The sequence below is a fragment of the Phycodurus eques genome, chromosome 13 (genome assembly GCF_024500275.1).
Source record: "Phycodurus eques isolate BA_2022a chromosome 13, UOR_Pequ_1.1, whole genome shotgun sequence".
Taxonomy (NCBI): domain Eukaryota; kingdom Metazoa; phylum Chordata; class Actinopteri; order Syngnathiformes; family Syngnathidae; genus Phycodurus; species Phycodurus eques.
The window spans coordinates 6,868,901-6,883,241 of record NC_084537.1 but is presented as its reverse complement, the minus strand read 5'-3'; the positions used below and the strand labels follow the sequence as shown (position 1 = coordinate 6,883,241).

The window sequence follows — 14,341 nt, the reverse complement described above, 5'->3', positions numbered from 1 at the left end:
CCCACCACAAATGCTTTAGTGTAGCTATGCTGTTTTTGAGTTCTTTTGAGAAGTGTTGTGTTTGCACCAAAAATATCTTTTGGAATTACAGCCCAAAACATCTAACTTGGTTTCAGCAAGACCAAATCTCTCAAACACATGTGGTAAAAATGTTAGAAAAGCCTATTGGAACATCTGAAATTGATTTGGGGTTAATCGGAGACACTTTAAATAGTTGCAAGGTGTGTGCTGACCGATTTAGTTTTAATAGGATTGCACACGTGCAGCCATATTTTTGGTTTGTTTGTTTGCTCATGTTTACTTCCCCTCACGAAAGGATTTAAAAAAAAAATAAGTTGTACAGGTTTTAGGTCACATTATTGGTGGAACACGTTTTGCAATGACTTATCTTGATCGATTTTTTTTTTTACATCACAAAACCTGGCATTTGAACAGGGGTCTGTAGACTTTTGATATCATGTTTATTGTGACAGTAAGTTAACTTTTACACAAGATGGAAACTGATTGGGTTTTAACTCTTGACAGCTGCAAAGCCCACATAGCCTCATTGATGAGTGCTTCTATTTATTTTGAGAACTGGGCTCTTTTGAGTGACACTCTAGTTGTATGGTTATTGCGCATTGCTAAAACAACAATTGATGGCCTAGACAACTTGACAGTATTGACTTTTTGGCAATACTGAATATGGAGGATGTGTAATTCTGTTGTAATCAAAGTGGTTCTCCCACTAAAAATGATTTTTACCTGATTATACTTCAGGTCTTCAGTCGGTGACACATATGCTCCTCTGTGGAGAGTTGAAGAACCACTGGAGAGTTGACCTTTGGAGATAGAGATTAAAGTCATCTGAATCGTTCACTTAGGCATGACACACTGTTAATATTTTGAATTGATTGATTGATTGATTTTTTTTTAAAATCTCAGACCAAATCATTTGGTGTGTTTCGTATCACTCATTTTGTTATGGTTCACTTAAGCGTTGACACCGGGATTGTATCATCGCACCAAACGTTGCCCAGTACAAAAACATCCCTGTCACAGATGATTGGGCAGCACTTTTCACGGCGTATTGTGTGACGCAACTGAAAAGACAACAATAACACTGCCTACTGGGTGAATTCAAGTGCCCATGCACCCATGACTGACAGTGGGCGGCATAAAATAATATTGCGGGCTTGGCATGGAGGGGCCTGAAGTGAAATTTATTTTTCACGGGGACCGGAATCCCTGGCGGCAACCCTGAACACAGTTAGCATTGGAATTGACTCAGAAATTGAAAATATATAAGTACAAATTGTGAGAGCATCATTTTGCCTACCCATCGTGGCATCCTTGCGGGATGTGTGTTCACCCTTGTTGCCGCGGTAGGTGACGTTGCCGCTCAGTTCGTAGTCGGCCTTCCTCTCCTTCAACGCCAACATATCCCTCGGTGAAGCTGGCGCGCTTGCTGCACATAAGTGACACGCAAGGAACATTTTGAACCATTCTACCAATGATTGTTTGTTTGAGGGTGAAACACAAAGTTGTTCAGGTTCTTAATACCAGGAAAACTAACGTACCTTTAAAGGGTCAGTTTTATTTTCTCTAACAATCACAAAAAAACCCTTAATGTATTGATATTCCGTGCGTTAGTTCCACAGTGTGATTTTAAATAAACTTGAAGTCCTCACACGCCATTATATTATTTGACTTTTTACATCTGCCTCTGAGCACTTCATTCTCTCACACTCCAACAATCTATCCTTTGTTTTTGTTTTTTTTGTTTTTTTTTTGGGGGGGGGGGGGGGGGGGGGGGGAGAGAGACTCATCCGAACCTTGTCGTAAGCAATCAGACGATTCCCATACAGAGACCTGACCGTTCACACTTGCACGCTAGCGAGTGAGGAGAGAACCCGCAGAGACCGCGGGAGAACATGCCAAATCTGCTAAGTGGAGGAGCCGATGACAGGACCCTCACCATGAAGCGGTCACCACCCCATTTAAAGGCTTTCAGTTCCCATCTGGGAACTTTGAATTGTTTCGCTGTCTTCCTGACGAGGATGCTCATCGAAATACGTGGAAATCAAACGTTTTGGTTTGCGATATTTTCAAAATGGTACCATTTTACTTTAATAGAACAATCTAATTGTTATTTTTGAACAATAGTTGGCTGCGTAGTGCATTCTATTCAATTGAAACACCTACTTTCCAAATATGTGTGATGGCCGGCAAAAGGGTAAAAAAAACAATGCCAAATGTTAGGATCAAATCCAAACAGAGTAACTGCAATATTCATCAGTCAGATTTCAAAAATGTCATTCTCCGCTATGCCCCGAAGATGCTTACGTTTGTTCACTTTCATATTAGAGCTACTCTGCGTACGATTGACCGAAAAATCCCATCTGCTATGCAAAGTCGCAGTTTGACAGCGGAATTGTTTTTTTGAAGTCATTGAGTGAAGGTTAAAAAACCCGTGGTGACATTGAATATGAACCAAGTCATATTAGAAAGACAAAAAGGATACACACTCACCTGATCGATTGTTTGGCGAGGTCCGTACAGGAGAGATGGACGGCGTACGAGAAGAAGAATAAGGCCGCTGCCTGTCCCTTTCTATTGTGGAAGAAGAGCCAATAAAGTGGTATTGAGAATAGCCATCCTAGAGGGAAGGATGAGAAAAGGCAAACATGAAAACAATTAGCAGATAATGACTAAAATGTCAGAGGATTTTACGCATCCAGAGTGTATAGAGCAAACTGGACGAGTGTATATACCTTTTTGTAAAGGCTGCGCAGGTCTCGGTATTGCCACATGCTGTTCAGAACTTGAGAAGCTGCTTTCACTACTTTGGGACTATGTCTGGGAATTCAGCAGAGAGGAGAACAAGAGAAGAGAATAAAGCCAGTCTGCCTTCTGTTATAAGCAAATCTATGGAAATTCTTATTGACACTCTTCATCCAGTTCGCTTTACTGGCCTTACAGGGCTCATTACTAAATTGCACCAATAAGGATTTTTGTAGATGCTACCATTTTGGATAATTGGTTTGCACATGCGGCATGGTGGGCGACTGGTCAAAGCGTCTGCCTTACAGTTGAGATGACCGGGGTTCAATCCCCGGCCCTGCCAGTGTGGCGTTTGCATGTTCTCCCCGTGCCTGCGTGGCTTTTCTCCGGGCACTCCGGTTTCCTCCCACATCCCAAAAACATGCATTAATTGGACACTCTCAATTGCCCGTAGGTGTGACTGTGAGTGTGAATGGTTGTTTGTTTGTATGTGCCCTGCGATTGGCTGGCGACCAGTACCCCGCCTCTCGCCCGAAGATAGCTTGTGTGTTAGTGAGCAGGGTAATGAAAAAAAATACACATTTATAACCAGCTGTAAATGTATTGATGACACATTGCCACTTAGTCACCTGTAAACATCCTGATGTATTTTTCGATAATGTACACATGCATAATCCCAGAAATTCCACATTTGCACTTCTGGCTGGATGCGATCTGCATTTCATTGGCTGTGCACCCGTATCCTACACTCATTCATATAGAGTGCATAAAATATGAATACAATGCGTGACAATGCGATAGTCAATAAGGAGCTGTTGTCTCTTGTCTTTCAGCCATCTAAATAAAATATTCGCTCTATGTCTTGTAAATAACATTCCACTTACTTGTCTCCTTTGCTTCTGGCGACACCAATGAGCTTCTCTATGCCCCCGGCGTCCCTCAGGGCCTTGGTGTTCTCCATATTTTTGGTGATGACCTCATGCAGAGCACAGCAGATAGCTGTGATCGTGTCGTCCGACATGGTCTTTCCCACGAGACCGCAACTGTTGGTACCACCGCTGCCACTTCCTCCACCACTACTGCTGTTGTTGTTGTTACTGCCACCGGGTAATCGGTGCACCAGGTCCCTCATGGCATATTTACCTGGTGTAGTTTACAATGAGTGACGCAACAGAATAAGGGGGACTGGGATTAAATGATGGAGAGCTACATTTTTTCGTCATTCCCAAAACAGGGGTTGGCACATCACTGTATGAGACATGGCTGCTATCTTCAATTTAGAAACCACATAACTGAATTTACATACGGTACTGAACTATATTATTTCTGATGTTGAAGCCCTCTTAAAGAATTGGAATGTTCCCTTCAGCAAACAAACGCAAAGAACATTTGAGAAAAACACATGACAACTTATTATCGGTGGTTATTATTGGTGTCATGGTGCCCACGTGGCTAGCACGTCTGCCTCACAGTGAGAGGTTGTGGGCTGTTTGCATGTTCTCTTGGTGACCGACTGCGTAGGTGTGAATGTGAGTGTGAATGGCTGTTTGTGTACACGTGCGCTAATGGACTTTCGACCATTCCAGGGCGAACGCCGCAGGATAAGCAGTGGAACATGAAAGGACGATCTGAACATTTTTCTTTCACGATTGCTTCTGCCAACGCATCCCCGACCTCCGTCATCCTTGTCGCAAGCGAAGCTGTCTCCGAGAACACATTTTGAAATCGTTTTTTCGCCAGTTACTTACCAATAAGCTCCTTGTTTCGGATATCCAGAGCCATGTTCCTCAATGCGGTGGCAATGGCACAGACCACTCTGTCATTGTCTATCCTCAGTAACTCCACAAGGATAGGAAGGCCCTTCTCTTTACGCACTGCAGCCCGGATATAGACTGACCACTGAACATAGACCCAAAAAGAGGAAGAGGGTCAAAGGTGCACACAGAGATTTATTTGGTTTAGTTTGTTACATGATACACTGCTGCGTGTTTCATAATCTATCAATAACTTTATTTTCCCTGATGTTTTAAAAATATAAACTTGTTGTCAATATTGTAAATGTACAACGTGCTGAAGAACACTGAACCCTCTTAATTCAAATCCATTCTTTCATTGACACAAGGTCAGACGGAACATTGTTGGCCTTGCTCAGCGAATGGGACTATTCAGTTGCCCTGAAAATGATTTTGCAATTTACTTAATGGTTGCTGTGACGCACAGAGAGTTTGACTGCTTTAAAGGTCAGAGAATGTATTTCATTAAACATTTCTAATACTTCTGACTACTGCTTCTTATTATGAATGTTGTATTGTATTGAATGAATGTCTGCTATGAGAAAATAACCCGTTGCCAATCAACTGCTGAAATAAATGACAGAATCATGTTTTTTTTTTCCGCTACTCAAATTGAATTTCATTGGGGTGCTGTAAGACTGCGTTTGCTCGAGTTTTCTGTCCAAAAATGAATCCAAAAAGACTGAATTAAATTGTCACAATCGCCGGCTTCGAATAATTGCATTATTTCTTGCGATTTACGCAATCCGTTCAGGGTTTACTCGGCCTCTAACCCCAATTCGCTTCTAATCCCGTCGTGACATCGAAGGCTAGATGGATGGAATTTAAAAAATGGTTGGTTCTGCACTTAATGGTAGCACATGTGAGTGTTTCTTGCAGAGATAAAATATTTTGCTATCGTACAGAGCTTATAGAATGGGATACTCCCCAGCGCACCAGTGTGCTCTTCAACTGATCTTTCTGGCTCTCTGTGGATTTCAATATTTTGAGGTTATACCTTCCAGCTCCCAGCAGCAAGGTTTTGCAGAGCACCAGCTGCTCCCTCCAGGGTGTCTGGGTTGGAGCATTCAGATAGCAGGGTGAGGTAGGGTTTGACAATACTGGGATGCCATAACATTTGAATGCCTTTTGGGGGCTCCGCCAAGTCTGGAAATGGACCTACACCATCCCACTGTAGAAAATGATACATAGTTAAAGCGAGACAACACGAAGTGGACTTTCAATAATTCACCTAATGTTCTGGTTTACGATGACAAGTCAACTTTTAAGGAGGAGCTCTCACTTCTAGTAAGCCAGCTATTCATTATAAAAAGTTTCACTATCTTGGTAATTAATTATAAAGGTTATAAAGGGGGCGGCAAGGTGAGCGACTGGTTAAAGCGTCAGCCTCACAGTTCTGAGGACCCGGGTTCAATCCCCGGCCCCGCCTGTGTGGAGTTTGCATGTTCTCCCCGTGCCTGCGTGGGTTTTCTCCGGGCACTCCGGTTTCCTCCCACATCCCAAAAACATGCATTAATTGGAGACTCTAAATTGCCCGTAGGTGTGAATGTGAGTGCGGATGGTTGTTTGTTTCTCTGTGCCCTGGGATTGGCTGGCGACCGGTTCAGGGTGTACCCCGCCTCCTGCCCGATGACAGCTGGGATAGGCTCCAGCACGCCCGCGACCCTAGTGAGGAGAAGCGGCTCAGAAAATGGATGGATGGATGTTAATAAAGGGAACTTTTGAATATTAGTATCACGATACCTCCCAAATATTGGACGCTGGTGTGTATGTGAATTGCTCAACATTGCTGTGGTCTGCCATTATTATTTTGATGATGTCCAGAGTGAACGCTAACCTGTGACTGTGATCCGGACGAGTGGTCTCGAAAATGTTTGATGGTAATCTCCTGAATTTCCTCTAATGTAATTTCATCTAAGTTACTTCGCTCCTGTCCTCTTATCTTTTTTTCTAATTACCCACAGTTAATTGGAGAGGAGGATAGGACCCCTCCAACAAGAGCTCTATTTGCTACTTCATGGTAATCGGTTACAGCTGCACTGGAGTGGCGACACACACATAGAAGATAGAAGCGATGTTATATGATATTCAAGCAATGACTTTTTATTTATCCTTTTAAATCTGATCGATGTGTTACTTGTAAGATCACTTAACCTTCTAGTTACGCCCCCCCCCAAGAAAAAAAAAAAAAGTTAGGACTTGACAAATGGAAGTTAAAATGCCTGCCTCAATATTACCGTTTCAAAATCTTATTCTGTCTTTGCTGGAAATGAAAAGGGGAAAATTAAGACTAATTGGCGATTCACACGCCGGATATGTCGGGTTCTCCATTCTCTATCTTCTGCAAGTGTAAAAGATGTCTGCCACTCAATCAGAATGTGCCTCTGATTGACTATTATAAGCATGACAAGTAGTTAGAGAAGCAAATAAAATAGCTCTATTTTGTGCCAAATGGGGTTGATAGTGTGCCTTGATGCCAATAGATAAGATAATAGTTAAGAAAAAAAAAAACCACACAGATCACTAAAATGGACATTTTGATGAATAAGAACATGCAGCAACAAACTGAGATTAGTGGAACTATAAAAGATAAGATGCTGTTTTGATGTGGCAAAGCCTCTAATTTGCATACATTTAAAACTTGATTGTGTCACAAAGACATAATAAGGAGCATATAATTTAGCCTTTTGTAGTATGCTAAATAACTTTAGCTGAAAAAAAATAGGAGTATTTCATAAGTAATACTTTTGAATACATTTGACGCAACTATTTAATTATGCAAATGACCAGGATGCAGTTGGCAGTTGAAGCATAGCTGAATATTTTATCCAATAATCTTCTCGAGTTTAGGTAAATTGAACAATACTGAAATACCTTGATGAGTTAACCAATAACCACGGTGGTCGAGTGGTTAGCTCACGGCTGTCAAACTCAAGGCCCGTGGGCCAGATCTGGCCCGTCACATCATTTTATGTTGCCCGCGAAAGCAAATCATGTGCGTCAACTTCTTCGATTATTGCTAAAATCTGTGCCAAATTTAAAATGTTCATATTCAATAAATAATAACGTTGCGATATCGCAAGCGTTTGTTGTTACCAAACATCTTTTAGAGTAACTTGAACAAACTATTATCCTTGACCTCTGATTTCAAAACTAGTTATCCATGTATATGTAATATTATGATGAGCCGATTAAACATTGTTATGGTTTCACAGTCATAAGGGCCTTCTGAGGGAAACCGTAACTACAGTGTGGCCTGCAACAAAAAAATGAGTTTGACACCCCTGGGTTAGCACATCTGCCGCACAGTTCTGGGGAAACTGGGTTCCAATCTGGCCTCACCTGTGTGGAGTTTGCATGTTCTCCCTGTGGCTGCGTGGGTTTTCTCCGGGTACTCTGAATTGCTCGTAGGTGTGAATGTGAGTGCGAATGGTTGTTTGTTTCTACAGTAAATGCCCTGCGATGGGCTGGCGACCACTTCAGGGTGTACCCCGCCTCTCGCCCCAAAGATAGCTGGGATAGGCTCCAGCACGCCCGCGACCCTAGTGAGGATAAGCGGTATGGAAAATGGATGGCTGTAACACTGGACACACAAGTCAACAGTCAGCAGATTGCAGATCTGTACTACTAGCACTGTTGCAGCAATGTGCAGATGGTTTGGTATTATTATGATTCTATTCTTTTTGGACCGCAAGATCCCCTAAACCATGAAATAGTACAGTATGGCATTTCTGACCTGGTCATGTCCCTTCTTTTTCTTCTTCTTCTTGCCCCAGCATCCCGAACTCTCTCCGTCCTTCCCACCAGTGTCACATAACAGACCGTCAAGCTCCTCAGACCCCCCTTGTTGGTTGTGAGATGTCTCTGCAGCCAGACGGTACGACAAGTTCCTCAGGATGCACACACAGTTCTCAACAGTCTGACATGGAAGAGAAGAGATGAGAAGAGAAAGGTGATTACTGACAGAGAAGTGTAACACAAAGTAGGAATCGTGATAAAGAAGAGACTGACGGCAATCAGGTACAATTCTGCTTAACAGCTAAGAAAGTTGACAAAGACGCATAAAACCTTATTTCACAAACCCGGGCCTTATGAAAAGCACAAGCAGGACATCCAAAAATGGATGCATGCAGATATGAGTGCAAAAACTCTTCTAGTATATACAATACATACAGTGGATATACACACCTCTCCCTGTTCAAGGTTTTTGTGATATAAGAAACGAGACAAAGATAAATAATTTCAAAGCTTTTCCCACCATTAACAGGGGAAGTAAAAAAAAAAAAAAAAAAGACTGAGATAATGTGGTTGCACAAGTGTGCACACCCTCTTACAGTATAACTGGCGATGTGGCTGTGTTGAACCGATTAGTACATTCAAACGCAAGTTATATGGGGGTCAGCACACACCTGCCACCCTTTAAAGTGCTTCTGATTAACCCAGCGAGAGTTTAGATGTTCAAGTAGGCTTTTCCTGACATTTTGTTGTTACATCTCAGAGCACACACTATGGTACTCAGAGTTTCCACAGTATCTATCTGGTGGATCTCATTGTTTCAATAGTATCAGTCAGGAGAAGGGTACAAACAAACTTGCAAGGATTGAAATATACTGTGGAACCCAGTGAAGACTGTCTTTATCAAGTGGAGAAAATACGGCACAACAGTGACATTAACAAGAACTGGTTGTCCCTCCAAAATTGATGACGGCGAGAAGAAAACTGGTCAGGGAGGCAGCAACATTGAAGAGGCTGCAGGAATGTCTGGCAAGTACTGGCAGTTTAGCATGTGTGACAACAGTCTCCCATTTTCTACATACTGTATGTTTGGGCTAGGGGTTAGGGTGGCAAGTTGGAGGAAGCCTTATCATACAAGGAAAAGAAAAACAAGCCTAGTTAGCTAGATTTTGCAAAAACTCACTTGAAATCTTCAAAATGCATGTTGGAAAATGTGTCATGGTCCTAGGAAACCAAGGTTGATTCTTCTGGCCATAAATTCAAGAGGTATGTTTGGTACAAACACAGCACTGCTAAGCATGGTGGTGAGCAGCATTCTGCTTTGGGGCTGTTTTTCTTTGGCTGGAACTGGGGCCTTACTCAAGATGGAGGAATTATGAGCAGTTCCAAATGCCAGTTGGTGTTAGCACAAAACCTTCAGGCTTCTGCTATGTGCTGAAGCAAAAATAAGAATCAAACAATCAAATCAAACAAACAAGTCAGGAAAAGCCTACCAGAGCAGCTGAACGTTTTTTTTGGGGTTCATCAGAGGCACTTTAAACGGTGGCAGGTGTGTGCTGATTGCCATTTAAAATTTGAATGGATTGGTTAATTCTCAACACAGCAACATACCCAGTTATAAGAGGGTGTGCGCACTTGTGCAACCACATTATTTCAGTTGTTTATTTTTAAAAGATAGAAATCAATTAAGATGTACAAGTTATAGGCCAGACAGTAGCCTAATAACTATAAAGCGAACCGGTGGAAACTGTAAACGCAAAGCTCAATGATCACTCTTTATTTATTTACTTTACTGTGTGTGTGTGTTTGTGATGTGTGAGTGTGTGCAGTGTGTTACCTTGCTGTCAATCTCACTGCTCCCCAGCGCAGTCTGGATGACGTACAGCAACGCGTCTGTCAGACCCTCACACTCCCTCATCCTCCTGCGGGCCTCCTCACCTGCAGAACTGACATTGCTGGCACACGCACACACACACACACACACACACACACACACACACCAGTGTTACAATATGAATGAATATATTTACAACCCACAATAACACTAATAAAGAGCACACTATTAAACAGTAATTAATTAAGAAACGTGTGATTTGTGAGGTGCTGCTATGCATTTAGCTGTTCTTATGGAAATTTATTACACCGTCCGTACTCACTAACCATGGTTTTTATATGAGGATTCTTGCTACTGGATGCTGTGCGTGCGTTGTAAAGTGATTTACAAACTACAGCACACATCAACATGTCAATTTCAAAGATGTTTAGCAAAATAAAAAACCCCAAAAAAGAAGGAAAAGAGGTGGCTTTCTTTTAAAACTACTGGCTCCAAAGCTATACGGTATACAAACATACTAATGAATCAACAATACATGTATTTATGCATATAGTACTGCATATTGAAAAAAATATATATCGGTAAAAAAAGGAAACAAACAAATCATTTCAAAACTTCAACTGTTAAAAAGGTGGATTAACTCCTTGGACTAGAGATGATATCATAGAAACTGATTTGTAAACATAGTGATCATCTCTGCGAAAATACAAATAAAATTTTAAAAAAACGAGTTTCTTTTTTTCCTGACATCCTTTTCTACAGATTTTTTTTCCAGCATTCTGCTTGCAGGCAGCACAGCTATTAGTTGGCAGGAAGGCTTTTATGGCAAGTGATGTGATTTTTCCAGAGAAAGACACAGTGAACCTGAGGGAGTGCAAGGAAGAATTGTTAACGGGCTGATTGAAATAGTGCAGCCGAATGGAAACACTCGATGAGAATAAAGGGAAAGGAAAGGAGAAAGTGAGAAGCATAAAAGAGGGAGGACGACGGGGAGCAGGTGGCCAGTGATATACCAAACCTGCCATGAAATATTCCATCTTTAATCAGCGTCCCAGCATTCCCTAATGAGGCATGAGAAAGATGAATTGGGAGCTCGCGTTTAGGCAGCTGATCCACGCTAAGCCTTGCTCTGCAGCACCACACACTCATGCAGACACACCGCCAGGCTCAAATCCGATACATTGCAAGTGAAGCCTTTCAAAGACACCTCTACCTGTAGCTTCTGTGAGAGGATGCAGCGCTCTTGAGATTAATAACTCACACGCCATTAGGCAATTACGTACTAGGGTTGGTAAATAAACTCCAGCCAGTTAGCAGAAAAAGGTGTGTCCCATTTCGGATATCGCAAGTTACCAGCCGTGAAGCTTAGGTAGACATAAAAAGAATCCACTTCCTTTATAAAGACCTTCACTTTACCACATCAAATTGTGTGGGAATGTTTTGCGTTCATTATCTTTTGATCGGAACAAATTAAAAATGTATTATTTAACCATGGGGTTCCACTCAAAGCTAAAATGATGGAGTGCAGATCCAAAACTACAATATGTATCAGTGATGCTCTAATTACAAATGCCGTGTTCCAAATGAGTAAACGAACACCGGCACTAAAGCCAAATAGTGAGTCATCTTGATAGTAGCTAAGTCCATCATTTTCCCAGACCAAACAGCATCTAAATATAGCCACACGCACACACACACACGGTACTGCTTGTTTTGAATTTGACTAGATGTATTTAGCTGTGACTGTGACGAGAAACCCGCAACTCAGTGGATAAATGTGCATAATCCCTTCTACGACCAAGCCTTCCTCAATGGCGGGCTGCTCTCACAAATTCACAGGCTGAGTTTTCTGTAGGTTAGTGATAGAGACCACGTGTTCCGATGTACGAACAAACTAGGGTCATGTCAGTGCCAGAGGAAGGGAACTCCTTCGTAAAGCGAGGATGGCCTGTACGGGAAAGTGCCCCAGTGCCTCACAGTATTCGATACTTCACATTGGACTTCGACTCCAGTGATCTGTGTCCAAATTTGCTGGAACTGGAGATTTTATTTTCCAAGGATTTGGAAATATTTTCACCTTACGACAAACACGTTTTAGTTGGCAGCGTATAAACAAAGGTGGATCGCATTTGCACTGCAGCGTGAGTAGGTGGGACAGGCTGAATTATGCCAATTTTGAAAATGCAAGCCCCCTACACACATTACAATAAAAACAAAACATGTTCTTACTGTTCTTATAGTCTGAGGTGTACTCGGGATGGCCCAACACAGCACACCACACACTTAATTATCTCGCCAGTGACGATTAAGAGGAAAGAAGGGCAACTGTGATGATGGCGAGAGACAAAAAAAAGTGGTCGAGGAATGCAAAACTTTGCTGGCAATATCACGTACGCTACACTTTCTGTGAAAAGAAATGTCTCTGCACGTTATCCAGACTGTATTTCGGTGCAATGTTTTAGTCCGTGCAAATAGGAGCATGTGGATGACTCAGCGCACTGGATCCTCCTTACGGTTCTAAACGGAGCCCAGTTGCGGAGACCTTGCTAGTTGCCTTCGAAATGCAGGCTAACCCCGCTATTTGGGAGCAATAAAGTTGTCATTGGTAGTAATTGATACCCACCCGAAAGTAAATGTAAATTGCCGATAGATACCACAAGATGACATAGCGCTTTTTCTCTATTAGACAAGGTTATGGCCTGTCTAAATGAAGGTCCTCCCATCACTGCAACATAGCTCCATCGCTATAAGACTGTACCGAAGGAATATTATTTTTGGACGAGACATGGGTTTGGCCTAAGCAGAAAAAAAAATAAAATAAAATAAAATAAAAAAAAAACCACACCTAATAGGTGAGTTTTCAGCGAAAAATGAAATTGGGCCTGGTTGCAGGACAGGGGCCAGTTTAATTCCCAATCTCTGCTGCGGTGCTCTTGGGCATGTACCCTGACATGTCTCCCTACGGATACTGACATATAAAATTGACAATAAAGTTTTATAAAAAGTTTTACGGTGACAAAACATAAGTGACACAACAAAGAGATACTGTCCTGGAGAGACACTGACCGGAGGCAGCCGGTGGCATTGCGGAGGACCTGGGAGGAGTGGAGATGTAATTTGCGGTCTTCTTGCGTATGAGGGGAGGTGTCCCAGCCCGAGTGAGGGATGATCACAGCGTTGGTCAGAACAGCAAGGGCATCCTGGATGATAGGCATTTTCAGAGCGTCACATGACGAGAGGTTCCATAAGACACCTGCAGAAGGAAGCAAAGTAGTTTTTTAGGGTACAGACAACCACAAGACTTGAGCTTACAACACAGCCTGACACGAGACGTACGTGTTTTATCAATGTGACTTTTGTTTGAGCGCAAATTCCAGTTGCTTCAATCGACTGAAAACTATTTTTGCATCACATCATGTGGGTGAAATTTAATACAATGCATTTTACTGCTGAGATGTATACCTTTTGTCATCGGCTTGAAATCACCTTAATCCATTCTTCATAAAAGAAAGAGAAATTATTATCCATCAACGAACTTTCCAGTATTATTGTCATATCATTTATGCTGGTGATTCTAATAACATGGCAGAAGTCTACTGTCGTAACTCTCGTTGACCTTCACTTGTTAAATATCAACGTCCGACTGCACCCGTATAATTGGATGCTTGAAAGTGTCTATCCCTGCTCACATCTGCATTCATCTATCCTCCGCTACAGCTGTAATTACAACCCTCAAAGATCAATATAAGAGAGCAGTGGGTGTGTGGTCAGCAGGAAGTTGTAAATGACTCGCTCTCTTCTCCACAACCTTCATTAGCTGGGACTGTCACATCTTCTCCTGCTCTCACCTCATCTCCGAATTAAGAAGGCCAAAGAGGGGCGGGACGCTACCAAACGTGTTCAGTATCTCTGCCATTTGGTTGCTTTCAAGGCCTTTGGTTCTCCAGGGGGAGAGTAAATTATTATTTGTGCTGTTCATATCATTAAAAGTAAAAATGACCTTTTATTTCGTCACGCCAACAAAATACAATGTTTAACAAATTTACTGTATAAGACCACTGCCCCATGTAAATGTAAGCTTCATGCCACAGCCTTAAATTAAGAGCATTCATTGTTTTTTGGGTTTTTGTAGTGGGTTAATACACTAATATTTGGAAGCTTTTATAGTCACATGGATGCATATAGATATAAATATTGTTATAATTTACACTCATGG

General features: G+C 42.0%; 1 protein-coding gene across 10 annotated transcripts in view; it reads right to left on the bottom strand.

The window, feature by feature from the left end:
* Positions 1 to 14,341, bottom strand: part of ctnnd2b (catenin (cadherin-associated protein), delta 2b) — a 122,836-nt gene that overhangs the window by 4,610 nt on the left and 103,885 nt on the right. For 6 of the 10 annotated variants that reach the window (XM_061693809.1, XM_061693814.1, XM_061693813.1 and 3 more), the window contains 10 exons: positions 13,192 to 13,378; positions 10,129 to 10,246; positions 8,293 to 8,475; positions 5,554 to 5,727; positions 4,512 to 4,662; positions 3,648 to 3,906; positions 2,754 to 2,847; positions 2,512 to 2,638; positions 1,319 to 1,447; positions 745 to 821 (listed from right to left, as the gene is read on the bottom strand). In XM_061693809.1, coding sequence (XP_061549793.1) covers positions 745 to 821; positions 1,319 to 1,447; positions 2,512 to 2,638; positions 2,754 to 2,847; positions 3,648 to 3,906; positions 4,512 to 4,662; positions 5,554 to 5,727; positions 8,293 to 8,475; positions 10,129 to 10,246; positions 13,192 to 13,378 — 1,499 coding nt within the window. The remainder of the gene's footprint in view (positions 1 to 744; positions 822 to 1,318; positions 1,448 to 2,511; positions 2,639 to 2,753; positions 2,848 to 3,647; positions 3,907 to 4,511; positions 4,663 to 5,553; positions 5,728 to 8,292; positions 8,476 to 10,128; positions 10,247 to 13,191; positions 13,379 to 14,341) is intronic. The other 4 variants (XM_061693811.1, XM_061693816.1, XM_061693819.1 and 1 more) reach the window with 1 other exon arrangement.